This window comes from Trichechus manatus, unplaced genomic scaffold (genome assembly GCF_000243295.1).
Source record: "Trichechus manatus latirostris isolate Lorelei unplaced genomic scaffold, TriManLat1.0 scaffold00098, whole genome shotgun sequence".
Lineage (NCBI taxonomy): Eukaryota > Metazoa > Chordata > Mammalia > Sirenia > Trichechidae > Trichechus > Trichechus manatus.
In genome coordinates, this window is record NW_004444034.1 from 1,061,691 (window position 1) to 1,088,766 (window position 27,076).

Sequence of the window (27,076 nt, forward strand, 5' to 3'; positions counted from 1 at the left end):
AGAGCAGCCAGGGCCAGCCTTTTAAAAGGAGTAAGCAGTGGGGTTCTTCAATTTACCATAGAAGGAAGGTCTCTGGAGAGGGGGGAAAAAAGGTATTCTGTAAATATCACAGAATCAAGGCTCAGAGTAATGAAAGTTTTAATATTAAAAAGAGAAGCAATCTTATGTTTTAACCCATGCTGGTGAGATAGAACATACCAGCTACCTAAAAAGAAAAGATGTGATTCCCTGCCTTCAAGAACCTTGCACTGTATAATAACTCAACAAGGCAGGTATTACTAAGACCAATTTAAGGGTGAGGAAACTGAGACTCAGATTCCTAAGAATGAATAATGTGTTCAACCACCCGAGCCCTAGAAATGTTTTAACCAGTCCAAGCTGCATGTTGAACATCAAGGGGTTCAGGTACATTCTTGTACCTGTCTGTAGTCAGAACTCTCATAGGATGTATCAATACTCCCTTGGTTTTGGATTTTATTAATGAAGCTAAAGTAATATTAGTGGGATATCCTCGGTGGCCCTTATGGCACATCCTGCTCCCTCCCCATTCCTGCTGCTGCACCTTCCACCCACAGGCACACTGCACTGCTCTTCAGGCCCCGGGACTCAGCCAGCCAGCACTGTGCTCTGTGCCTGGGGAGCCTGGTGAGGCTAGCCACCTCATTTCAGCCATGCTTCTGGGAATGGCTCTCTTCTGGCTGCAGCAGGCAGGGCAGTTACTCTGAATTGCCTCCCTCCTTTTTCCAGTCCTGGGCTCTGTCTTGACAGCCAGTAGGGTCACCCCAACTTTGGGAAGCATCAGGTGAGGTTAAATAGGAAACCTCAAAAGTACATTCTGCAATGGGGCACCCTGACAGGAACTGTCCATGTCTTTTCTCTCAGGCATGCAGGGCAGTGGCACATCGTCATTTTCCTCAACAACAGAGAAAATTAAAATTCATTTGGAGTCAATTTGCTTAAGTTCTAAGGCCACTGGAGACCAAATGGAAAGACTCTACTTCTGTTCTATTCTCAACCCTTCATTTGTTATTTTTACTGTTTAATTGGGAAAGGGAAAGAGGATATGACTTCATCTCTTTTTCTTCCAGATAAGGGTGGCCTTAGATTATTTAACCTTATTCCTGGAATGGTTCTTTTGGGTAACTGGGTTTTCCCAGTGGTTAGTTTCCAGAACTCAACCTGCCCTCTGAAACAGGTCTCAAGTTCTGAAATTCCCCTCCTTGTCCCTCTGCCTTCCACCTCGCCCACTTCTTCCTCCCGACTAAGCCAGTTTTACTCTCACCTTGACCCTTCCTCCTCCTCTTTCCCCAGCCAATTAGTCCCTCCTGGTTTCAGGCAGGCACTTCCAGGCCAACCTTTTCATTTCATGCTCACTGGCATCCCCTAGAAGCCAGCAGTTTTGACCGTCGACTACATCTGCTCTTCTAAGCAGCCTCCCACAGAAACAAAAAATTGATCACCTTTCTAACTCCTCTACTAGAATGATAAATGTTGCTGGGCTTGCTTATTCATTCTTAATGGATCTACTACAAATCAAAGTCACCTAACCTTGGCTAGAAAAAAGCCCTCCCTCAGTGTGGCTCCACACTCCCCTCTAGCTCATTTCCTATACCACTCCACACGGGAGCTATTCCAGACCTCATCCCCTGTCATATCCACCGCCTCTCGGAATAGAGTTCGATGCTGTACTATTCTAATAATGCGCTCCTTTCCACTATCCCTCTTAGCGATCTTTCTCTTCAGGAGAAATAACTCGTCTTCTACTCATTTTAACCCTCCTCTCTGTACTTTTGATAGTCTCATTTCTTGGTGTCTTTCACTACTTTCATCCCGACCTCTCCCAGCCCTTCCATCCCCTTCATCTTGATCCATAAACCTGCTCGCCATTTCCCCATCCTTAAAAAAAAAGTTTGTGGATTTTGTTTCTGCCTAAAAGCTCTTTACCCAAATCTCACCTTCCCTTCAGAGTATATTGTTAATACTTGGGGTTAGTATATTTTCCAACTCCTTTTCATTCCTAAATTCTTCCTTTCTGATTTTATTAATCTTTCAGTATACGTGCTTTATTAAATCTGCCTCAGATGCTTTCAGAAGGAGGAAGAGTTTTTAAATCTTGTTCCCTCCCGTACCATGTCACTGAAGCTGATTTCTCAAGTCACCAACTGTCAAACCAACAGTGCCTCAGTCATCATTTGTCCTGACCTCTGAACACCTGACACTGCTGATGACTTATGTATGGTCTCCCATGAGTAACTGAGCTTCTCTGGGGCTCGGCCACTTCAGGGCACTAGCCAGGCATCTGGCTCAGACAACACAGTTACCAGTAATCGCTCTACACTGGCCTGCTAGCTGATCATGAAGCAATGGGTGAGGTAACACGTGAGCAGAGAACTGACTCAAGCGAGTCCTGGGAAATGCTAATATTTAAGGAGAAATAATATTTAAGGAGAAAGCAGTATAAGGGGTCCTGGAAGAAGCCCAAGAAGAAATGGCAGAGAGGTAGAATAAAATACAAATTGGATCACTTCACCAAGCTGGCTTAAAATCCTTCCAATGTCTCCTCAGACGTTTTAGGATAAAGGAGCCCTGGTGGTGCAGTGGTTAAGAGCTACAGCTGCTAACCATTCATCAGTATGAATCCACTAGCCTCTCCTTGGGAACCCAATGGGGCAGTTCTACTCTGTCCTATAGGGTCACAGGTTTGGTTTTTTGGTCAAATGCCTTGGGGCTGCCTGGGAGCTTTGTTTCTTGCCACTCCCCCAAATGAACTCTTTATTCCAGCCATATGCACTATGAATCTTTGCTCCAACATAGCATTCAGGCCTCAGTGCTAATGCTGTTACATATATATATATAATAAAAGAAATGACAAAGGTAATCCCATCGGAGAAGCATTTAAGGTTGGGGTCAGAGAAGGCTCCCCAGGGACCATGGGTAAGTTGACAGTTGAGGGAGGGAGGAGCACACAAGACAGTTACACAAGGAAGAGGAAACAGCATTCTACTGGAAGGGACACAGGCAAAGACATGGCATTTTAAGAGCAGGATGATGCTGTATCGAAGTCAGACAGGACATGGCAGAGAGAAGGGAGGGCAAAGCAATCAGGTCCTTGGTGACTTCCAAAAGAGGATTCTGTAATGGGGTCAGGGCTGCTGAGATGCAGAAGACCCAGGCCCTGCCCTAGAGCTCTCAGGTAGAGGGGAGTAAACAAACAATCCTAACAGCACAAACAGCACAGTGATAGAAGTAAGTGGGCATCTGAGTTGGGGTATATATTTTGAATAGGAACTAATCAGGCAGGGGAGGAATTCCTGACAGGAAGAATGAAAGAGTGAGACTTTTGCTTAATGGAATGGCAGGAGATGGGAATGAAGGAGCTGGTGGGGCTGGGTAACTATGTCACAGAGGGCCCTGGGCACAAGATAAAGCACTTGGACCTTATCCAGAGGACACTGTTTCCCAAAACGTGGCAGGGATACCTCCAATGACTTTAAGGGTACACAGAGGAACATATTTTAACAGTTATATACTTACTTAAAGGACATTAGTAAAAAATACAGCTAGCATATTAAACATGGGATTTCATAACTATTACTGTTCAGAGATATGATGCTGGCAGCTATGCCACCAGTATTTCAAATACCAACAGGGTCACCAGTGATGGACAAGTTTCAGTGGAGATTTCAGACTAAGAGAGTAGGAATAAAGGCCTGTTGACCTACTTCTGAAAATCAGCTAATGCTAACCCTTTGGATCACAACAGAATATTATTAGAGGCTTTGACTCGCTTATTTTGAATGCATCATCAAGAGGAACTAATCACTGGAGAAGGACATTATGTTTGGTAAAGTGGAGGGCCAGTGAAGGCAAGGGAAACCTTCACTGACATGGATCGACACAATGGTAGCGACAATGAACTCAAACACACCAATGATCATGAAGACAGTGCAAGATCGGGCAGCGTTTCATACTGTTATACATGGGTTCACCATGAGTCGGAGTCAACTTTACGGCAACTAACAACAACACTGCTCGGGGGAAAAAGCTAAGTAAAATAAAAAAGGATGAGTTAAGTCCTTTAAAAAAAAATAAAACCTATTATTAAGTAAATCCTAGTATAGATGGTATGCAAATATGAGGATAGTTTCCAGGTAAGTATGTGAATGACTGAAGCTTGAGAAGCACTGCTGGAGCACTGGGGAGGCAACACCAAGGGCTGCAGCAGCAGGGAGGAGACATGGCCAGGTCGGTAGTTTAGAAAGAATGCTGCGGAGCCAAGTAGGGAGGGTCGGGAAGAGACGGTCTAGAAATAAAGGGTTTGCTGAGATGACTACAACAGTGATCCAGATAAGAGACGATCCAGGCCAGACCAGACCAGGCCAGACGAAGGCAAGGCAGAGGGATGGGGAGGAGCTTGCCATATACACTCCTCCTGCACAAAACCAGTTCCAACCTATCTAGCAACAGTTAACATCAAAACCTGGCACTCAGGCTTGGTTTACATTTTCTGTTTAATTACAAATTTGGTTTTAATCAGATTTCTTCATAAACCTCAAAGGTCTTTATCTTTAACACAGGATTTACTTTCAGGGATTCATCCTACAGTAGACACCATATTCAAATTACAAATCCCCATTTAGCAGATAAATTTGTCATCTCTAAAGAAGAAATCCAAAGAAGGTAAATGATACCGGCTCTTGGGAGGCAGCAGCCTGATCTCAGAGACAACAAAGCACTGCAGATTGTAGGAGAGGAAGTAACAGCAGCAGCAACAACTCTCACTGACAAAGCTGAGGGATATCCAACCTGATGAAAAATCTAAGAGTCGATGCTTGGAACAAAACTTTATTCTACTGTTCATACCTTAGGCCTACGGACTTCAGGCATAATTACAATCTATTTTTTTTTTTAAAAAGACTCACTACTAGCTATGGCAGATTTTAGTTTATTGTTGTTTATTCTTTTTTTTAACATAACTGTGGGATAGAAAAAGCATAGGAAGTTTCCTTAATCTTTCTAAGCTTCAAAAATGAGAATAAGAACTAGTTCCTCATACTGGTATCAGTATTAAATGTGCAAGTAAGTCCATTATATTTTCTAACAGATCTTTTAGAAAATTTCTTCAATGTGATGATCTAAAATCTTGCTACCACATAAACCAATAAACTTGACCCAAACTTGACCCAAACGACCCAGAAGTAGCTAAAACAGTATTGTCCTATAATAGGCCACCTGGCTGGTAGAAAAAGAAGTTGGGGATATATACAAAGTATAACTCCCAAAACATCCACTTGATTTCAAAATTATAAGCAGGGACGATTATGCAATTTAAGAGCGACAGCATTAAACACATAATTCAGAGTATATTATGGTACAGGGAGTTGGGAATACTGAATGAAGATAAGAAAAAGAGAAGAAGGTGACCTGGAAGATACTGAAATGAAAGTCCACACAGTCCACTGTTCACTTGTATTGTCCATTATAAAGATATTCAAATGCAGTTCAATTTAAAACCTCCAGAAACTCTATTCAGAATACAACCACAGAAGCCTTCTAGGGCAAAGCACTCCCTGGCCACCAAGGTTGTAGCCAGAAAACTATCAGCTTTAAAAATCTTGCCCTATGCTCAGTGGCTTGGCCTGCGGTTCTTATCTGTAACAAGTAATTTGCCCTGTAAGGTTTCTTCTGGTTTCCACATTCCACAAATGAAACCAATGGTTAGGTTTCCCTCATCCTGGTGTAATGCCCATTATTAAAGTGCCTTCGTGTGATTACCACAACCCATTGCCATCAAGTTGATTCTGACTCATAGTGACCCTATAGTAATTATCAAAAGTAAACTTCATTTACAAACTATCAACTAAATACACATCTTTGTTCTGATTCACCAAAAATAACAGGAAAGCTTTTTTTATAATCATTGATCAAAATAACAGTTATAAAAAACAAAACAAAACAAAACAAAACAACCAAACCCACTGCCACTGAATCGATTTTGACTCATAACAACCCTATAGGACACAGCAGAACTGTCCCATAGGGTTTCCAAGGAGTGGCCAGTAAATTTGAACTCCCAACCTTTTTCGTTAAGGATCACTCAAACATAAGCAAAAAACTTTGGAGGCCTGGTGGCACAGCGGTTGATCACTCAATTGCCAACCAAAAGGTTGGCAGTTCAAACCTACCCAGCAACTCCACAGGAGAAAGACTTGGGGATGTGCTCCCATAAAGACTGCAGTCTAGAAAATCTTGTGGGGCAGTTCTACTCTGTCACATGGAGTCTCTGCGTTGAAAATCTACTCCATGGCACCTAATAACAACAAAAGTTTATTTTAAAATCAATGCCAGAGGCCTTAGGCCGGCAGCCCATACTCTATACTCAGCCAGCAGATAAGTATTCTGTTTAGTCCACACACTATTTTTAAAAAAAAAAATTAAACAGTGGCAAATATTTAAATATTGGGGAGATTTTTCACACAAATCTGTATTTCAGCTTCCTTTGAAAAAGATGGGAAGATCTAGCAACACTAGGCCCACGTCCCCACAATAGCAACAACTGCCTGGAGGTGTGCAGCAACTGTTCCCTAGAGCAAGGCTCTGTAATTAAAACTGGTTCCCTTCTTCATCCAACTCCATTTCTCAGCCAAGGCCCTGCAGGCATTTAGGCTTGCAACCTAGAACACTCACTTGGATCCCTAGTATAATTAGTTTCTGCATACTTACTCCCAAACACTGTGTGCAGCACCCACTGGCAGAGATTAGCCTGCAGTGGAAATGGGCCTGGAACAACTCCTAAAAGTGCTGGCAGTCCTCTACCAGAAAGCTCAGCCACCACAGCAAAGAGATCACTTATAAAGGGAGTTATTTTCTAATGAGCTCAGCTCTGGCTACAGAGTCACCAATTAACTCAGGAATTTGCCAAAGCTGGTTACTAAAGTTACTTACTGAAGGGTGGTTGCTTAATAATGTGCTTTTGAAAGGTGCTGATGATTTTCCAGAATCATCTAGAATCTATTTATAAAACAAAAGGTAAAATGTCCAGGAAAAGAATAAGAGCGAGCAAGACCACTTCAAAGCATATTAAAGTATTTTTTAAAAAGGAACGAAAAGATTTGCATTGTTGTTGTTAGGTGCCGTTGAGTTGGTTCTGTCTCACAGGAACCCTATGTTCAATAGAACGAAACACTGCCCCGTCCTGCACCATCCTCAGGATCGTTCTATGTTTGAGTCCACCGTTGCAGCCACTGTGTCAATCTATCTCTTTGAGGGTCTTCCTGTCTTTTATTAACCCTCTACCAAGCCTGATGTCCTTCTCCAGGGACTGTCCCCTGGACATCATACATGAAGAAAGCAAAAGGTCATTAAAAAGACAGGCAAGAAAGAAAAGACCAAAACAGATGACAGAAGAGACTCTGAAACTTGCTCTTGAATGTAGAATAATTAAGTAAAAGAAAGAAATGATGTAAAAGAGCTGAACAGAAGATTTCAGAGGGCAGCTCAAGAAGACAAAGTCAAAATATTATAATGAAATGTGCAAAGACCTGGAGATAGAAAACCAAAAGGGAAGAAAATGCTTGGAATTTGTCAAGATGAAAGAACTGAAGAAAAAATTCAAGCTTCAAGTTGCCATAGTGAAGGATTCTATGGGCAAGATATTGAATGATGCAGGAAGCATCAACAGAAGATGGAAGGAATACACAGAGTCACTATACCAAAAAGAACTGGTCGACATTCAGCCATTTCTGGAGGTAGCATATGATCAAGAGCCGATGCTACTGAAGGAAGAAGTCCAAGCTGCACTGAAGGCATTAGTGAAAAACAAGGCTCCAGGATTTGACGGAATACCAATAGAGATGTTTCAACAAATGGATGCAGCACTGGAAGTCCTCACTTGTCTATGCCAAAAAATTTGGAAGACAGCCACCTGGTCCAGTGACTGGAAAAGATCCATATTTATGCCTATTCCCAAGAAACGAGATCCAATTGAATGTGGAAATTATCGTACAGTATCATTAATATCACACCTAAGTAAAACTTCGCTATAGATCATTCAAAAGCAGCTGCAGCAGTACACTGACAGGGAACTGTCAGAAATTCAAGCCAGATTCAGAAGAGGACGTTGAACCAGAGATATCATTGCTGGTATCGGATGGATCCTGGCTGAAAGCAGAGAATACCAGGAAGATGCTTACCTGTGTTTTACTGACTATGCAGACATTCGACTGGGTGGATCATAACAAATTATGGATAACTTTGTGAAGAATGGGAATTCCAGAACACTTAACTGTGCTCATGAGGAGCCTGTACTTAGACCAAGAGGCAGTCGTTTGAACAGAACAAGGGGATACTCTGTGGTTCAAAGTCAGGAAAGGTGTGCGTCAGGGTTGTATCCTTTCACCATACTTATTCAATCTGTATGCTGAGCAGATAATCCGAGAAGCTGGACTATATGAAGAACAGGGCATCAGGATTGGAGGAAGATTCATTAAGAACCTTCAATATGCAGATGACACAACCTTGCCTGCTCAAAGTGAAGAGGACTTGAAGCACTTATTGATGAAGATCAAAGAGCACAGCCTTCAGTATGTATTACACCTCAATATAAAGAAAAGAAAAATCCTCACAATTGGACCAATAAGTAACATCAAGATAAACGAAGAAAAAACTGAAGTTGTCAAGGATTTCATTTTGCTTAGATACACAATCACCGCCCATAGAAGCAGCAGTCAAGAAATCAGACAACGCACTGCACTGAGCCAATCTGCTGCAAGACAGCTCTTTGAAGTGTTAAAAAGCAAACATGTCACTCTAAGGACTTAAGATGCACCTGACCCAAGCCACGGTGTTTCAATCACCTCATATGTATGTGAAAGCTGGACAATGAATAAGGAAACCGAAGAAGAACTGATGCCTTTGAATTATGGTGTTGGCGAAGAATATTGAGTATACCATGGACAACTAGAAGAACGAACAAATCTTCTTGGAAGAAGTACAGCCAGAATGCTCATTAGAAGCAATGACGGTGAGACTTTGTCTCATATATTTTGGACATGTTATCAGGAAGGACGAGTCTCTGGAGAAGGACATTAAGCCTGGTAAAGTAGAGCATCTGTGAAAAAGAGGAAGACCCTCAACGAGATGGACTGACAGAGTGGCTGCAACAATGGGCTCAAACATAGGAATGATTGTAAGGACGGTGAAGGACTGGACAGTGTTTTACTCTGTTGTACATAGGGTCGTTATGAGTCGGAACTGACTCGATGGCACCTAGCAACAACATAAGGTAATTGTGGCCCCAAGAGGATTAGACAGCTTGCTAATGATGCAAATGAAGTTCATGACACTCCACTGGGGGTAGGACCATGAAAATAAGGTCTACGGAACCCTAACAACAGGATCGGTCACTTCTGGCATCCTGCTAGGTTTAAAATGAGCTATCCCAGAGGTGGGAGGAGAGGATCTCACCACCAAGAAGACGAGCCAGCAACAGAATGCGTCCTTTGGACCTGGGATCCCTGCACTGAGCTCCTCCTAGACCCAGGAGATACAGAGAGAGCTGTAATACAGAAGATGGCAAGGTGGTGAGAAGTAGTGGCAGAGAAGCGGCACCAGCAGAGGCAGCAGAACCAGGAGACTGGCAGGACATTGGCAGGAGAAGGCGTGGTGGGATTCCTAGCCCAAAGAACAAGAAAGTTGAGTGCCTTTGGGCAGGACGCTTGCTGGCGGAGTAGGGTGCCTCCAGGAACTTGGTGGAATTAGGCTTGCCAACCCACAGAGCTAGAGCTTAGTGTCTTTGGCCCAAGGCTTACTGGCAGGGTGGGATGCCTTAGGGCACTTATGGGCAGAGCCGACAGAGCTTTGTAACACTTACACGAGCAGGGCAGAGGCTAAGGGGCCAGAGAGGGCTGTCCCTGGTCTCATGGTTGTCTCATGGTTGAGAAGAGGCTGTCCTTATGGAAGAACTGTATCCTGAGTGTTCCTGAACCTGAACTGTAACCTGTTACTTCCCTAATAAACCCCCTAACTGTGAGTATGGCTTGTGAGTTCTGTGTGGTCATTGCAATGAATTATTAAACTCAGCAGAGAGTGCCGCAAAAGGGACAGTTGGTGTCAGAATTGGTAAAGATGGCGGAGAGAGGAGGCATGTCTGACTTCTGTCTCACAGGAATCAGCATTGGGCTGTTGCTCTTGATTCTCCTTCCCCCTTGTGAAATTAGAGGAGGTCAGATGTCTCCGCCATGCCATTTTTACAGCCAAGTAGGACCTAAGTGGAGCTCTAGTGGCTGCTAACCAAAAGGCTGGCAGTTTGAATCCACCAGCTGCTCCTTGGAAACCCTATGGGGCAGTTCTACTCTGTCCCATAGGGTCGCTATGAGTCAGAATTGACTTGACAGCAATGGGTTTGGTTTTTGGTTTGAGGACCTAAGTTGTTCCAGAAAGTAAAACACTTTAAAGACTATTCAACACTGTCGTCATCTTGGCACTCAGTCCTCCAATGTCATTAAAGATTTCAATTTAGCCTGATTCTACTAAGAGCAAGATGACTTTTGATCAGAAAATTTAGCATTAACTATGGCTAAAGATTTCATGTTAGAAAACTAGGTCAGCTTATGATTCCATTAATTTGTCCTTTATTCTCTAAGTAGAGTGCAATTAAGACCATTTTGCTCAGTCTTCATGCGGGTTCTTAGGACCTGGACATCTTCCCATTGTAAAATGGGTTTAATAGGAGAATCAACTTTTTTTATGATTTGCTTCTCATTATAAAAGTAATGCACACTCACTAAATATATGCAGACAGAATATTTAATGGCAGACAAAGATGCTCTTTCATGTAAAATCAGTTTTAAAAAGTGTGTATTTGTATACATACATATACACATATAAATGTATGTGTGTGTATGTACGTGTGTGTATACACACACACTGTAGCTGCAACAATAGGCTCAAACATACCTACTATTGTAAGGATGGTACAGGACTAAGCAACCTTTTGTTGTTATATATAGGGTTGCTATGAGTTGGAAATGAGTCAACAGCACCTGACAACAACCTAAAATAGTATTATTACATTAACCTACATATAGAAAAAAGGCTGAAACGCTACACAAATAAAAATGAATAGTAGTTAGGTCTGTATGACAAAATAATATGAGATTTTTATTTTTTTCTCTTTCATTTTTTTTGTATTTAGAAAATATTATACAGAATCTTTTGTTTTATTATAAGACAAATATTTAAAAAAATTTTTAACCTATTAGGCTGTAAGCTCATTTATTCATGCATCCATCCAAGTAACATTTATGAGTATCTCTTATACAACAGACCCTATGCTGTTTCTAGACCAATAAGCAACATCACGATAAATGGAGAAAGTACTGAAGTTGTCAAAGATTTCACTTTACTTGGATCCACAATCAACACCCATGGAAGCAGCAGCCAAGAAATCAAATGACGTATTGCACTGGAAAAATCTGCAGCAAAAGACCTCTTTAAAAGTGTTAAAAAAGCAAAGATGTCACTTTAAGGGTTAAGGTGCGCCTGACCCAAGCCATGGTGTTTTCAATCCCCGCGTATACATGTAAAAGCTGGACAATGAATAAGGAAGACTGAGGAATTGATGTATTTAAATTATGGTTTTGGTGAAGAATATTAAATATACCATGGACTATCAGAAGAATGAATAAATCTGTCTTGGAAGAAGTACAGCCAGAATACTCCTTAGAAGCGAGGATGGCAAGACCTCATCTCATGTACTGTGGACATATTATCAGCAGTGACCAGGCCCTGGAGAAGGACATCAAGCTTGGTAAAGTAAAGGGTCAGTGAAAAAAAGGAAGACCCTCAACGAGATAGACTGACAAAGTGGCTGCAACAATGGGCTCAAACACAGGAACTACTGTAAGGACGGCGCAGGACTGGACAGTGTTTCATTCTGTTGTACTCAGGGTCCCTATGAATCGGAACCGACTCCATGGCACCTAACAACAACAACATGCTGTTTCTAGGACACAAAGTCCTAAGACCTGGCCCCTGCTGTGAGGCAGCTTACAGTCCAGCAGGAAAAAGCCACAGGTAAGCCGTATCTGTGTAACAATCTGGTAAGTACTATGACAGAGGTGGAGTACAGTGGAGTGGCATCTAAACCAGCCTGAAAAAGTTTCTTAGAGGAGACATTTGAGCTAATATGTGCATTTAGGTGAGATGGGTGTGGGGGAGGAAGTCGGGCATTCCAAGCAATCCATCTTATAAGTCTGATTTACACACCTTAATGCTAAAATATGGCCAGTCGTCTATAGATGGGCCAGAATGGAAGTAAAGATGGAGATATGTTAAAGAGAATAAGCTAGATGTGGTGACTGACCTATGATATGGGGAGATGACTTAGAGGTAAGATAATGTCCACATTCTGGCTTTGGGAACTGAATGGCTAGTACGACCATTTACTACGATGGAGAAAACAAGAGGCATGAGCTGTGGGGCCAGTGGCAGGGATAAATGTGGAAATAAGACACCCATTTTGAAGCATCATCAGTTTTAAGTTTGTTTGATCCATGAAGGATCCAAATATTGAAGGATAGAAGGTATATATTTGTTTGGGGCTCAGTAGAAAGTTCTAGACTGAAGATAGTTGGCAATGATTGGCATACAAGAGAATTAATCTGTATAGGTGGTTACACACACACACACACACACACACACACACAAAGAAAGAGAGAGGGACATATAAAGGCGAACCAGAGGAAGGAAAAGACTGGGAGGGAATGGTGGAGAAGAGGAAAGAGTGTCAAGAAACGGCAAATGGGCATTGGTGTCACATGCTATAGAGTGTTAAAATAAAATAACAGAACAAAAAAATGCCTCTTTGCTATTCACAATATAGAGGATACCTAACAGATTTTAGGGTCCTAAGCAGAATTTTTAGGGAAGGATCTGGGTACTCTCTCTGAGTAAAGCCTCCTAGATGATTTTATTACAAAGCTGGGTTTGGCGTGCACTGATTTAAGCCACAAATTCTTCATTAATGCCATATACTTTCATATCAGTGAAATAGAATACATTCCTCTACAGGCTTTAGCCCCCAACATCTCTGACTTTAGAAACTAAAAATAATTACTCCTGTAAAGGGAAAGGGCACCAGACTCTGATTGTCTGTGTGCCTGTGGGTAGTTCACCAAGCAAGTGTAGGTTGGGAAAGGACTGCATCTGCCAGTCCAGGAAGAGATCACTGTAGAGTATATTGCTTTGGGAAACACAGGATTGCACAGGTAGAGAAGCGAGGGGAACCACCTGAGGAATATTGTGTTAAAAAAAGATGCCAAGCTAGGAAAGTCTTAGGTATGTTTGGCAAGATCAAGCTTACTAAAGCAGCAGTGAGATAAAGAAAAAACTGGAAAGGCAGGTCCAGACATATTTAGAACAGGCAAGTGTATAGAGACCAAAGTTTATTAGTGGTTACCAGGGGCGGGTGAGAGGGAGGCGAAAAGGGAGACTCACTGCTTAGGGAACACTGAGCTTCTGTTAAGAGTAATGGGAAAATCTGGAAATGGATGGATAATGATAGTGGTTGAACAACATGATAAACGTAACCAACATTAAATTGTATATGTGAAGAATGTTGAAGAGGAAAATGATTTGTTACATATATATTTCCCACAATAAAACAAAACAAACAAAAAACCCCAGGAGTTTAGACTTTAATCCTGAAGGTAATCCAGCAAATATTTATGATATTCTTGTGGCAATATAACAGGACCAAAATGCTTTTTTTAGATTACCACAGCTATCAGGTAGAAAGTAGATTTTAAGGGAAGAATTAGAGAATAGGAAATTGTAGCATTTTAGGTGCAAGATGTATGTTTACTGTAACAGTAATATAAAATAAGGTACTTGGATCTTGCGATAATAGCTTTGGAGGATGGGATTTTGTTTGCATTTTTGTTTTTAGCTAGGCAAGCACTGTTCTTCATTCTAGTAATGAGCCAGCACTAGAACCAGCCTGCAACTACTTTAGCACATCTAGTATCAGAGAGAGGAAAAACAGGAATAAACCTAGAGGAAATTTTAGTCAGGCTTCTTACTTCCATACAGTTCTATGATTAAAAAAAAACCAAGATATTGTCATCAAGTCGATTCCGACTCATAGCGACCCTACAGGACAGAGTAGAACTGCACCATAGGGTTTCCAAGGAGCGGATGGTGGATTCAAACTGCTGACCTTTTAGTTAGCAGCCTAACTCTTAATCACTGCCACCAGGGCTCCAATTTAATTAATAAACACTCATAAGATGCCATCCATAGAACATCAGTCACTCTCCCCATAGTAGCAGAAATACACCTGAACAGATGGCAGGCACTTTAGCAATGTCCAAGGAGGTGAACAGATTTGGGGACACTCAAAGTGTGGCGCAATGGTTAACAGCTGGGCTGGAAATCCCATGGGGCAGTTCTACTCTGTCCTGTAGGGTCGCTATGCGTCAGAATCGACTCGAAGGCACATAACAACAACCGAATCTTTATCTCCTCAGTAGCCAAGAAATGGCTGCATGTATAAAGTCTCCCTCTTCCACCCCTATTTCAGAGCTTTATCAGCCAAAATGAAGAGTATAATTAATTCAGTTTTAACAGTCTGTTCTGGTATAGGGTTATGAGCATGGGATTTGAAATCAAAGAGACTTGCGTATAAATCCTGAGTTTTATATTTGCTAGTTTGAGCAAGGTATTAAAATTCAGTGTGTCTCAGTTTCCTTATTTGTAAAACGGGAATAGTAACACATGCCTCACAGAACTATCCTGGGTATTAAATGAGACAATTCACATAAAGTACCTGGAACCACTGTGCCTAGCACGGAGCCAAGGAGAGCATCAATTTAATGCCCTGTGCCCTCTTGCCTCTCTCTGACTTGTTGCTGTTAGGTGCCGTTGAGTTGGTTCTGACTCACAGCAAGCCTATGTACAACAGAAAGAAACACTGCCCAGTCATGCGCCATCCTCACAATCATTATGCTTGGGCCCATTGTTGCAGCCACTGTGTCAATCCACCTCGTTGAGGGTCTTCCTCTTTTTCAATCACCCTCTACTTTACCAAGCATGATGTCCTTCTCCAGGGACAGATCCCTCCTGATAAGATGTCTGAAGTATGTAAGACGTAGTCTCGCCATCTTTGCTTCTGAGGCATTCTGGTTGTACTTCTTCCAAGACAGATTTGTTCTTTCTTTTGGCAGTCCATAGTATATTCAGTACTCTTTGCCAACACCACAATTCAAAGGCATCAGTTCTTCTTCGATTTGCCTTATTCATTGTTCAACTTTCGCATGCGTATAAAGCACTGAAAACACTATGGCTTGGGTCAGGCGCATCTTAGTCTTCAAGGTGACATCTCTGCTTTTCAACACTCTAAAGAGGTCTTTTGCAGTAGATTTGCCCAATGCAATGCGTCTTTTGATTTCCTGACTGCTGCTTCCATGAGTGTTGATTGTGGATCCAAGTAAAATGAAATCCTTGACAACTTCAAGCTTTTCTCCGTTTATCATGATGCTGCTTATTGGTCCAGTTGTGAGGATTTTTATTTTCTTTATGTGAGGTATAATCCATACTGAAGGCTGTGGTCTTTGATCTTCATTGGTTAAGTGCTTCAAGTCTCTGACTTAGAACTGAAAGCTGAGCTAGAAGGCTCATTTCTTTGATGTTCCCCTTTGAGTTTTTAAGAGTGGAAACCAGCTTTGGGTGATAAAGATATTACAGAGGCATCTTTGTAAAAGTATGTGCTCAGCCAGAATATTCTGATGCAATTCATAAAGCTGCAATTCAGGTACCAGAATTATATCAGGATACAGTGAAGCTTAGCACCCACAGCTTTAAAATAAACAAAATTTCAGATAGATGGCACATCGTGCAAAGCTCAGTACTACTCTTGAAGCTCAGGCTTTGCTCTAACTATTCCAGAGCTAAGAGTGAGCACTTTTGAAAGACAAGAGAAGATACAAAGAGAGTCAAAGATAGATTCTGACTAGGATTTGTCGTCAACCAGTCATCACTCCTAACAATACAATACAGCTTTGGTAGCCAAAAGGTTACATACACGGTCTTCATATGTATGGCTGCTACTACCAGATATGTGAAAAAGGAAAGAAATCTCAATTTGCATTTATTATAATAAAGAATTTAAAACCAACATACATGAGGCTAAAATAGTCTCTAGATATACATGGACATCCCAATTAATCTCATAAAATTAAAATGTGATTAGATAAAAATATACTCTATTGAACCAGTACAAGGAAAAATAGTAGAAACCTAAAAATAAAACTAAGAAGTTCCTATAGAGGTCAGCTGAGAGCAGCAACTATGAGCTAAAGCTCTACTCCAGGTAGAAGAATTAACTATGGAACATACTTAACTACGAAACACCTACTACTTGCCTGTGGATCTAGATCTTCATTGAATATCTTTGGGGAAATAGACCCTAAAGAAAAGACACCCTCCGTAAAAGTGGGGCTTGGACATTTGGTTGTACTCTTGGGTTGGGCAACCATGGAGAGCTCTAGAGAGGCTGAAGAAAGTACTACTGCTGGTCACCAACTGGAAACTGAGTGATACGCATACAACACAGAAAACACCTGTAAAAAGGACAAATACCTGTGTGTTCATGTGTACATTACTCATTTTTATTTTGAAAGTACAAAACAATCCCAACTTTTATAAAGTGCTTGAGAATTTCTATTATTCTTGACAGTTATATAAGAAAGTATCATGCTTTCTAAAATAGAATCAACCTGTACATGACTATTTTATATAAATCAAAAGGCTTGCTAATCTTATTTAGAAGCTGATATGAGAAATATGACATTTTAGGATAATTTTTACTAGTTAGATAAATGTATGCATTTGCACGTCAAAGTATAAATACATTTTCTATTATTAAAGGAGTTACAAGGAATAAAAACTCTCAGCCTACTACCAGCCTTTCCTTAACTAAACAGATGTTATATAACAAACGCTCACTCAATTTTAAAACAAATATTTTCAAGCTACATTTTGCTTCCATTTTTCATCTACTAAACTGACAAAGATAAAGAATCATAATACTTAGATTTCCCAGCATGTGGGGACAAGGGCACTCTTATAAGCTGCTGGTGGGTATATACATTGCCACATCCTTTCATGTGCAACAGGGATTGGAAGCTTCAAACATAATCCTTTGACTTAGTAAGACCACCTGAAGGATTTTACAAAGATGTTTACTATAGCATTGTTTATAATGGCAAAAAATTCAAAACAACCTAATATCTAAAGTAGGGACATGATTAACTTAATGAGGAAACATCATTGGGTATGAATGATATTGTTTATATATACATAACAACATAGAATTTGATATGGAAAATGTATACAACATATTAAGGGCAAAACAGAAGATTGCAAAATGGAACAGGATGATCCAATATATGTTAAGTACAAATGCTAAATATTTATGCACAGAATAATGTCTGGAATGAAATATAAAAAAAAACTGCAGTGGCTATTTATTGTTGATGGAATTACAAGATTTCTCCCTCCACCCTCCTGTTTTGCTTATCTGTATGTTCAAGTGTAGCTAAATCACCTAGAATAATCATTTTCAAATTAAAAAATGTTAAAAGTTCACAAGGGTATGTTTCTCTATCTTTTGCCCCCTGCCCCTCTCCCTCTCCCCTTACTAGCTTATTATACAAATCACACTAGCCAATTAATTCAGCTTAGATTAAACATTTATGCATGACTTGGCAAATTCTACATAATTCCTGCTATTTAATTCCATTTCTATCTTATTTATTTTATAAGCCGAATAATATAAAATTAACTATCATAAAATATTTCAAGATTAAGAGGCCATAAAAAATGGGAAAAGAGAGAAAAGTTTTAATTTGAACAGGAATTGTAGGTTCTTTCTTTAAAGAAAATGAAATAATCTTTGAGTACTGAGAAAGAAAAGAAAAAGATAAATCATAGTTTTTTTGTTTATATGAACAGTATCCAAATCTATGTAATATAATCATATATTAAGTATCTAGAAAGTGCTAGGCACTGTTTTCAACAGCTTTTGATAAGCTCCTCAGGGTAGAGACCTAGTCTTATTTATCTAGAACTAGCCCAGTGCTTGTCAGGAAGTATGTACTCAATAATTGTTCAAATAATGATCTAATCACTTAACTCTCACAGTGACCCCATTTTGTAAATGAAAAAATTATGTTTCAAGTAGATTAAGCCAATTCATTCTAAGGCCCGCAACTCCTAGGGGGCTGGGATTCTCATCAGATCTGCCCAATTCGGGGCTCCTTATCCCACTGGAATAAGCAGCTCAAGACACCATATGTTTTCCAGGGCAGGGGAAAGTACTGTCTTCTTCTTATATCTCAGACAGCATCTAGCATAGGCTTGTTCAAAGTGAATGTGCAAAAATAAATGCTTGTCATACCAATCACCACATTTTTTGTAGAACTCTTTATCAATTTAGGGTTACCTTCCACATAACACCAAAACTCCTAAAGGTATATTTTGTGTTTATGGATACAAAACTATTGATCAATAAGGAAGTTAAAAAAAATTTTTAAATGAATTTCTTTGAAAAAAGGGTTTTAATGTATTTTTGTTGTTGTTAGGTGCCGTCAAGTCAGTTCCGACTCATAGCAACCCTATGTACAAAAGAACAAAACGCAGCCCAGTCCTGTACCACCCTCACAATCATTGTTATACTTGAACTCACTGTTGCAGCCACTGTGTCAATCTAAGCAATGAGGGTTTAGTAAATGAAATAAAGTATATGTAGGTGAGTAATTATTGTGAATATAATGAAGTAATATGAAGTTTTAAGTAGTTAAATCCCCAAATTATTTAATATCGTGGCTCACAACTACTTTCAGAATGGTATATAGTCAATATCTAACACTAGACCAGTGGTTTTCAATGTAGAGCAATTTTGTCCTCCAGGGAACATTAGGCAATGTTTGGAGACACTTTTGGTTATCACAACTGGGGAGTGCTACTGGCATCTAGTGGGTAGGGGTCACAGATGCTGCTAAACATCTAACAGTCCACAGGACAGTCTTCCACAACAAAGAATGATCTGTTCCAATGCTGGAAAATCCTGTTTTAGATGATTAAAATAAGGTAGAATTATCTACTCTCCGTGTGTTTAAATTAGCAACAAGGATGACAGTAGGAAAATCCATTATCTCCCGGGATTGTAAAACAAGTTCTGGACACTTTGCAAATCTCCCAAGCACACCACTGTCATCCTCAGCTGATTGAGAAGTGCATTACTCTACAGGCTGCAGTGGAGACAAAGGAGGGTTGAGAACTGATATGCACTTAGTACCCAGTGAATGTGAGCATGTTTCAAGTAGCAGCCTACAGGTGTGCAAGAAGAAACTGCCAACTTTCCTGGATTCAGGGTGATCTCGAATCAGCTTCTGACAACTACCAAGTTAAATACAACTATTACGTTATCAGGAGAGGCCAGTCCCTGGAGAAGGGCATCATGCTTAGTAAAGTGGAGGGTCAGCGAAGGCGAGGAAGACCCTCAACTAGATGGATTGACACAGTGGCTGCAACAATGGGCTCAAGCATAAAAACGATTGTGAGGATGGTGCAGGACTGGGCAGTGTTTTGTTCTGTTGTACACAGGGTCACTACGAGTCCAAACTGACTCGACAGCACCTAACAACAACAACAACAACACTGTGTATTTTAAGCAGTCCTGGTGGTGCAGTGGTTAAGGGCTGGGCTGCTAAATGAAAGGTCGGCGGTTTGAACCCACCAGCGGGAGAAAGATGTGGCAGTCTGCTTCTGCAAAGATTACACCCTTGGAAACCCTCTGGGGTCAGTTCTACTCTGTCCTGTAGGGTCGGTATGAGTCGGAATAGACTTGATGGCAACAGGTTATTTTGTATTTAGACAGTGTTTAACTACCTCACATCTCTAATTTCCAGTATCTAAAATTCAGTAACAATAGTTGAGAGGAGGGGGACAAGAACAACAGAAGATAAATAACTAAGGACTACATGCAAGGTTTCCACTCTTGCTTCCTCTCCCCACACCACCATTTTCTTACTTTGTAGACTATTCATTTGACGATAGAGTTAGGGAAGCTACAGAGCACACTGTAAATGAAGAAGGAAATTTTTAGTAGAGTTAATTTCTTGGTAATAACAAGAAAGGAGGAGGTAAACATTAAAATAAAGTATTAGGAACAATGGCGAGGAAAAAAGAAGCAACCATTTGTGAAGTTCTGTCATACAAACATCAAAGTATTATTCTCCTGTGACAAGAAGCTTTGGTGCACTGGATGAGTCAAAGGTGACTCCCAATGAAAACAAGCTGCCGCATCTATAAGGTCTCTGAGAAAAACACTGTATTCCAGAAGGAAGCCACTGCTAAGATGACTTCCCTCTGCTGCTGAAACTCCAATGGATGCATGAACAACCTCTAACCATTAGAAAATAGACAGGCAAGAATATTCAGTCTGATGTATTAAGGGAACCCAGGATATTATCAGATGAATAAAGCATTGCACACTCCTTCAGGACTGCTGACAAGCCTGAAGTCTTGAAGAATTTCATACATTAGATTTAAAAAAAAAAAAGTCTCTTCCTTCACTGTGCAGTAGGAGGCCTCAGTGGGAATTAGCTATAGGGATGCTTCATCTTTCCCCACTTAAACTAAAATGTGGGGTCCTCTAGGCCAGGCAGAAATGGAAATAAAAGAGCAATGAAAACAAAATTTCCTAACACCTACACAGAAAATCTATCACCATTAAAACAGTGACATATGATGCCTCCAAGAAAATCTTTAGTTAGTTAATAATTAGTTACAAAAAACCAAACAAAACTAAGTATGCTAGAATATTTTGCTGGCCACATAGTCATGGATACTACACAATACAGTATAATGGAATTCAGCAAGTGACTTACTTCTTAAAGTTCACAGAAAATCACTTGTATAAGAGGTCAAAGACAAGCACCCTTTCAACATTAGAGATTTCTTCGGGGTTAAAGAATGACAGTAAAATAACTACATGTGTGGAACTGCTATAATTATTCTACAGGAGTTCTTGGTGCACACAGTCCCATTAAAGAGAGTAAGACTGAAAAAAAATTTCCTTATGTTATAAACATTTTCCCAAAGGAAAAAAAAAGACTATATATGATAAGTAATTTTTCTAGATAGACCATAAAAGCTCACAAAGCCCACAATGTGGCTGAAGGTTTTGGCACTTTGTTTTTGCCATCGATCAACCAGGAGACTGGCCTAAATCTCTCAGGTATTACACAGCTGTGAAATTCTGATTTTTAGGACTCCAATCAAACAGGTCTTCAGAAATTTACCTTGCTTCTGTTGAAACATTCTTATATAATAAGAAAAGACACATTTTCTTTTTTTCTTCCTTCAGTATCCCAAGTTTAAGGCTTCAGTGAGATACTGTGGGGTATCAGTGACTCAGCAGCATGAGAAATGGGGGTTACAGGCACAGACAGAAGAGTATATTATATAAATGCAAAGCAAATGATGTTTAATGTCCATATTAACTTGGGTTTTTGTCTAGTGATAGGGAAATGTGATTAGCAAAATAATCCTGTTAATTACTTTTCACATTAAATTATCATCTATTAAAATGAGATTTCTCTCTTAATGAGAATTGTCATTCTAGGCAATAATCAGCCAGATGGTGTGCCCTTGCTTGGGATTTAATTTTGCTTTACTGAGAATTCATTCTTAAGGAAGCTCACTGAGTGTATTTGCTCTTGGCAGGTGTGTTAGCCAAAAGGTCTGCCCAGATGATGATGTTCAACAACTAGTTAGGAGAAGGAAAGACGTGTGAGTCTAGCCATTTCAAAAATGAATTGCAAGGCCTTTGTAAAGACATTTTTATTCTACCACATATATAAAAGGAAACGCTAATTTTTTTCTAAAAATAATATTTCCTAACTATATTTATTATAAGGAAATCTTCATTGATGTACTGTTGAAGAATTTTTATGGCACTATCCCTGATGTCAGGTCCCTGATGGCGCAAACAGTTGAGCACCTGCCTACTAACCAAAAGGTCTGCAGTTTGTGTCCACCCAGGGGTGCCTTGGAAGAAAGGCCTAGCAATCTGCTTCTGAAAGGTCACAGCCTTGAAAAAACTATGGAGCACAGCTCTACTCTGCAACACATGAGGTTGCCATGAGTTGGAATCAACTTGATGGCAACTGGTTTTTTTTTTTCCCCCCAATGCTATCCTAGACTGTCACATAACTAATAGAATTTCTTCTTTGGCAACTTAAAAATACAAATCTCTCTAGATGGATGCTGCTCCTCAAACCCAGCAAGGTGATCACATGTTCCATTTCTTGTGCTGCTGAGTCACTGATACTCCTTACATAAGGCCAAAGTAATCTTTAGTTCGCCAAAATTATAAGCACTTCAAAAATTACTATCATGCCTCTCTACAGCACTTAGAGAGTTTGGCTCTATTCCACAGCATTCCTTTAATCTCAGTGGAAGAGCACTTCCCAATTACTAGCACTTGAGAATATCTACATCTTCCTCCATTTAAAAATCCAACTGAGTAGAAAGTTATGAAACTAAGTCAGCACACAGTAGCTATGAAGATGTCACATTTGCTATATTAAAATCATCCTTTAATAGAAAGTCACTCAAATAACATCCTTCTAGAAATTCTAAAATGTACATTTTAGAGAAAACCATTATTCAAGAAGAAAATTAAGTATTTTACAATAAAAAAAAATTAACATGTAATTAGAATCTAACTGACGAACAGATTTTCAATTTTACCCCACACTCACCTCTCCCGAGGAACGGCAAACCAGTACTCTGGCTGCTTTCTTCGTCTGCCATACTGTTGGACCATGGCGGCAGAGTGGGTGGCAAAGGATTTTCTCATCGGTTTTCCCACCTTGATGCACAGAAACATGGGAGGAGTCTTGCTTTTCTCTTCTTTTGAAGGAAGTATATCTGAATCACACATGAAAAACCTGTCCTCAATATTGGCAATTTTGGTGACACTGAAACTTTTCAAGTTATAAAGAACAGTGTCCAATCCCCTCTTGGTGATGGAAAGACAAAACATATTGTAGAAACATCATACAACAGCATCTCACTAAGGCTGAATACATTTTCCAGACCTTCTTTAGCACAAAAGCTTTGGATGTTTCAGGTTGGTCTACCACATGAGAAGCTACATACTGGAAATAAGCATAAAAACCAACACCATAATGCAATTCAGTTCAGACCGAAATATCTTCAAAAAAGATTCTAAATTCTTTTAGATTTGAAAACTCAAGGTAAAAAAAGAAAGTCACTTGAAAGATTTTTTAAAAAGCAAACTATCTTTGAAACAGAAATCAGTCATAGGACAAGTTCCATAATAACTCATTAAACTCACTGCCGTCGAGTCGATTCTGACTCATAGCAACCCTATAGGACAGAGCAGAACTGCCTCATAGAGTTTCCAAGAAGCGCCTGGTGGATTCCAACTGCTGACCTTTTGGTTAGCAGCTGTGACACTATGCCACCAGGGTTTCCAGTTCCATAACAGATATCACATACTGCTAATTTTTGCCAATTATTAATAATCAGCAAGTCTACTCTCTATTGAGAAAACACTCACTGTTCTAAAGTAATTTTACTACTATTGCTATTGCATATGCAAGTTTTAGAAATGCAATTGTACAACAGGTTAAAAAGACATTAAAGAAAAATGACTTACCTTCAATGGGTACCTGAATTCTCTTTAATAGCCATAACTGAATTTCCGATTTATTATCCATTTGTGCACCTTGGCAGCTATTGTCCAGAGAAGACTCCAAAGAGGAGTCCAGAGACTCTTTAATCATATTTTCTCCTGTAGAAGGGCCCAGTTGCAGCGGAAGGAGTGGGCTCTCTTTCATCCAGGTTTTATCTGTCTCTTTATTTTCCTCAGTTGAGGGATCACCTGCTTGGGGAAGAGAACTACTAAGGGTGATGTCTATTCCTATGGGTTCAATGCTTTTGTCATCACCTAATTCTGCCTTTAGCAAGTTTTCAGGTAACTGTGATCCTTCTTTGTTCTTATTAAGGTAATACTCGATGAGTTTAACTTTATCTAGATCTTCATGTATGTTCAGTGTGTTTTCCACCTGGCTTTCTGGGGAACCAGATTGCTTGTCCACTTCTGGTATTGTATCTTGTTTCTCACAGGTTTCTAAATCTAGGGCCCCTTTCAGTTCAGCATCACTCTCTGTTCCTGAAAAGTTCAGGGCTGACTGCACCTGCCTTTCTGTAGCAGAACTGATGATTTGGGACTTAGCTTTGCTTAGGTCCTCTGGATCAAGGCACTCCTTTGCATTGTCTCTTTTATCCATTCCACTATCAGTTTGAGAAGAAAGTTCCTCCAGGTCAACGAAGTCATCATCTTCCACTAAAAGGGAGTTTTCTTTGGCTATAGATTCAAATGCAGTGTCAGGAGGTTCCTTGCTGACCCCAGTCACGGTGGTAGATCTACTGGTTGCCTCTATAGAGGATTCCAGTTTCTTTAACTTTCCTGACACAGGGCTGCCTGAGGGCTTTGTATGTGTATCATCGGTTAACTTCTCCAAAGGTCTTGTTGATTTAGAATCTGTATTGATGGTTCTCTCTCCATGCTGCTGCCGTTTTTCCTTGTTGAGATATTTAAACTTACTGAATGGGTTTATATCCTTTTCAGAAGCCAAGTCTTCCCATTCTCCAGGCCTGTACAGAGGACAAAGATCCTGAGGTAGGTCACTGTTGGGGAAAAATGGTGGGTGCACATGGAATGTTAAAACAAAACCAAAAACAAAATGGAGGAAAGGCAAAACAAATCAAAATCCAACCAAAAACCAAAACGTAAAATATGCTGCAAGTTAAATTTATGTTTAAATGATTTCAAAATAAGGAAATGAAATCAATAAATTGACTTCAAAAGGAAACATAAGTCAACTAAAGGAAGTGGCAAAAGAAAGAATTATGATGTAGCAAACTCTACTAGAAGCACATGAATGGTTTTGAAGTCATGTATGAATATGGAGATGTCACCCATCAGATTTTTAAAGATGAAATAATAATGTTTCCAATTTTCATGAAGGAAAGGACAAAGGAGGGAAAACATTTTAGCATCAGTGGCTGAAATTCCTTAAATATTCAAAGCTCTTCATTTTCATAAAACAGTCTAGAGACCAACTACATTAGTTCTGAATGAGTCATTTACTTAGCAACTACTGGTTTCATAGCTCTACAAGGTGACTGGCCCTGAAACATCATTATGGGTTTCATGGATTACGATCTAATGCTTCCAATAACAGATATTCTCCCACCCCTGAAGGAGATGCAAGAAACATTTATGTAAATATAGCACAATTTATGTAAATATATAGCACCTGTACCATTTAATAACTTCTCAAATCTACAGAAAAGTAAACTGGTTTATCAGCTGAAACATATTAATAACAGATGCTTCACTACCCAGACTTGGATTACAAAGAAATATTGATTATACATGTTTTTCTAGTTTAAATTGTCAGTAAACAAATATTTTTCAAATTGTGACTAGAAATGCCTTGAGCAATCCCATATTTCTACTTATTTTAGTGCTATTACTGGATTAAAACAGGGACATAAAACTCCTTTTTAAAAATAACATTTTTAGATTTCAGAAATAATTTTAATTTCTAAAAAGTTTAGATCATTTTTAGGCTATACTTTCCCTATTACTTTGTACCAGGCAGTTCTTAAATTACAAGAAGACTGTCTCCTCAAAGTTATTCTATAAATCACTTGCATGGAATATCCATGCTTTTTCTAAAAAAAAAAAAAAAAAAAGCCTACATAATTGTTAGGCTCTGACAAATGCTGTAAAAAGCCTCTTTAATTCATAATTCATTTCGATTCAATAAACATTCATTGATCCACTAAGTGCCACATGCTGAAATGCTGAAAGATGATTGTGACAGCGTCTCTGTTTTGCAGGAACTTACATGTACCTGGGGAGCATGCACAAAATGTTCTGTCCCACACTAGCATCCCAGGAGATGTTAAGGATGCATCAATCTTAGAGTCAAATAAGTTAGTATAATGTGGTTTAACTTCCATATTGGGACTCAAATTTTAATTCGGCATATTAAAGGCCGTAAGAAGTTCTGCATCAAAGAAACCCAGCTTTTCACAGTCTTGGTTAATAAGCAACACTTTCTTCTATAAACATCCAAGTCCCTTCTCCTTATCTCTTCCTTCCCTACCTAGCTTGCCCCCTCCAAAGAACACATTCAACTGCACTCTAAACAGCCACCTAAATTACCTTGTTCACCCTATCCCTCTTGTTCTTCTACCTAATCCAAGCTGCCAATTCCCTACTTGGGATTAATTTAATCATTTGCTTTCTTTGCACTGCAGTTGCCAAGCTTTGCTGGGGCAAAGTATATAATGGTGCCAAATGGCTCCATTGCTAATTAATGTTTTCTAGACTCAGCCAGGCACCTAGTAATGATCAATAACCCCTTCAATTGTTCCCATCCTATTCTCTGTGGCAGCTGGAGTTACAAGATGTCTACACAAAAAATACAAAACCTGAAGGTAAGGCTGGAGAGATTTTACATGCACACCACGATTTACATAATGCAGTTAGATAAGTTGTACTTATTCCTTTACCACATGACTTTTGGTAATAATTAAATCTTAAAGCAATTTTTAAACTTTCTATAATTGATGGAATTCTGAAGACAGTACAAAGTTCATTTCACACAGATTCCACTCATACATTCTATTTTGCTCATTAGTGCACATGCTGTTCATCAGACTAACAATTCTTTATATACTTGCATCCAAGGCAGGAATCAATGCACAACCCTGAAATAATTTCAACAAATTAGGAGCCAATTCTTAACTTTCCTTTCTCCCCCAGTCACAGCATTATCCCTATTCCAGGCCATTAAACATAATCTCACATTGAGAGAAATCTTTCTGTAGAGAGATGTACCTTCCATTTCTACTATTAAACAGAATACTTACCACCTGGCCTGAAGATGTGCATTAGTGTTAC

At 39.7% G+C, this 27,076-nt stretch overlaps 1 protein-coding gene across 14 annotated transcripts in view; it reads right to left on the bottom strand.

Annotated features, from left to right (window-relative positions):
• Positions 1 to 27,076, bottom strand: part of NCOA7 (nuclear receptor coactivator 7) — a 203,078-nt gene that overhangs the window by 30,794 nt on the left and 145,208 nt on the right. For all 14 annotated transcript variants that reach the window (XM_023737166.1, XM_023737163.1, XM_023737164.1 and 11 more), the window contains 2 exons: positions 23,753 to 24,786; positions 22,830 to 22,998 (listed from right to left, as the gene is read on the bottom strand). In XM_023737166.1, coding sequence (XP_023592934.1) covers positions 22,830 to 22,998; positions 23,753 to 24,786 — 1,203 coding nt within the window. The remainder of the gene's footprint in view (positions 1 to 22,829; positions 22,999 to 23,752; positions 24,787 to 27,076) is intronic.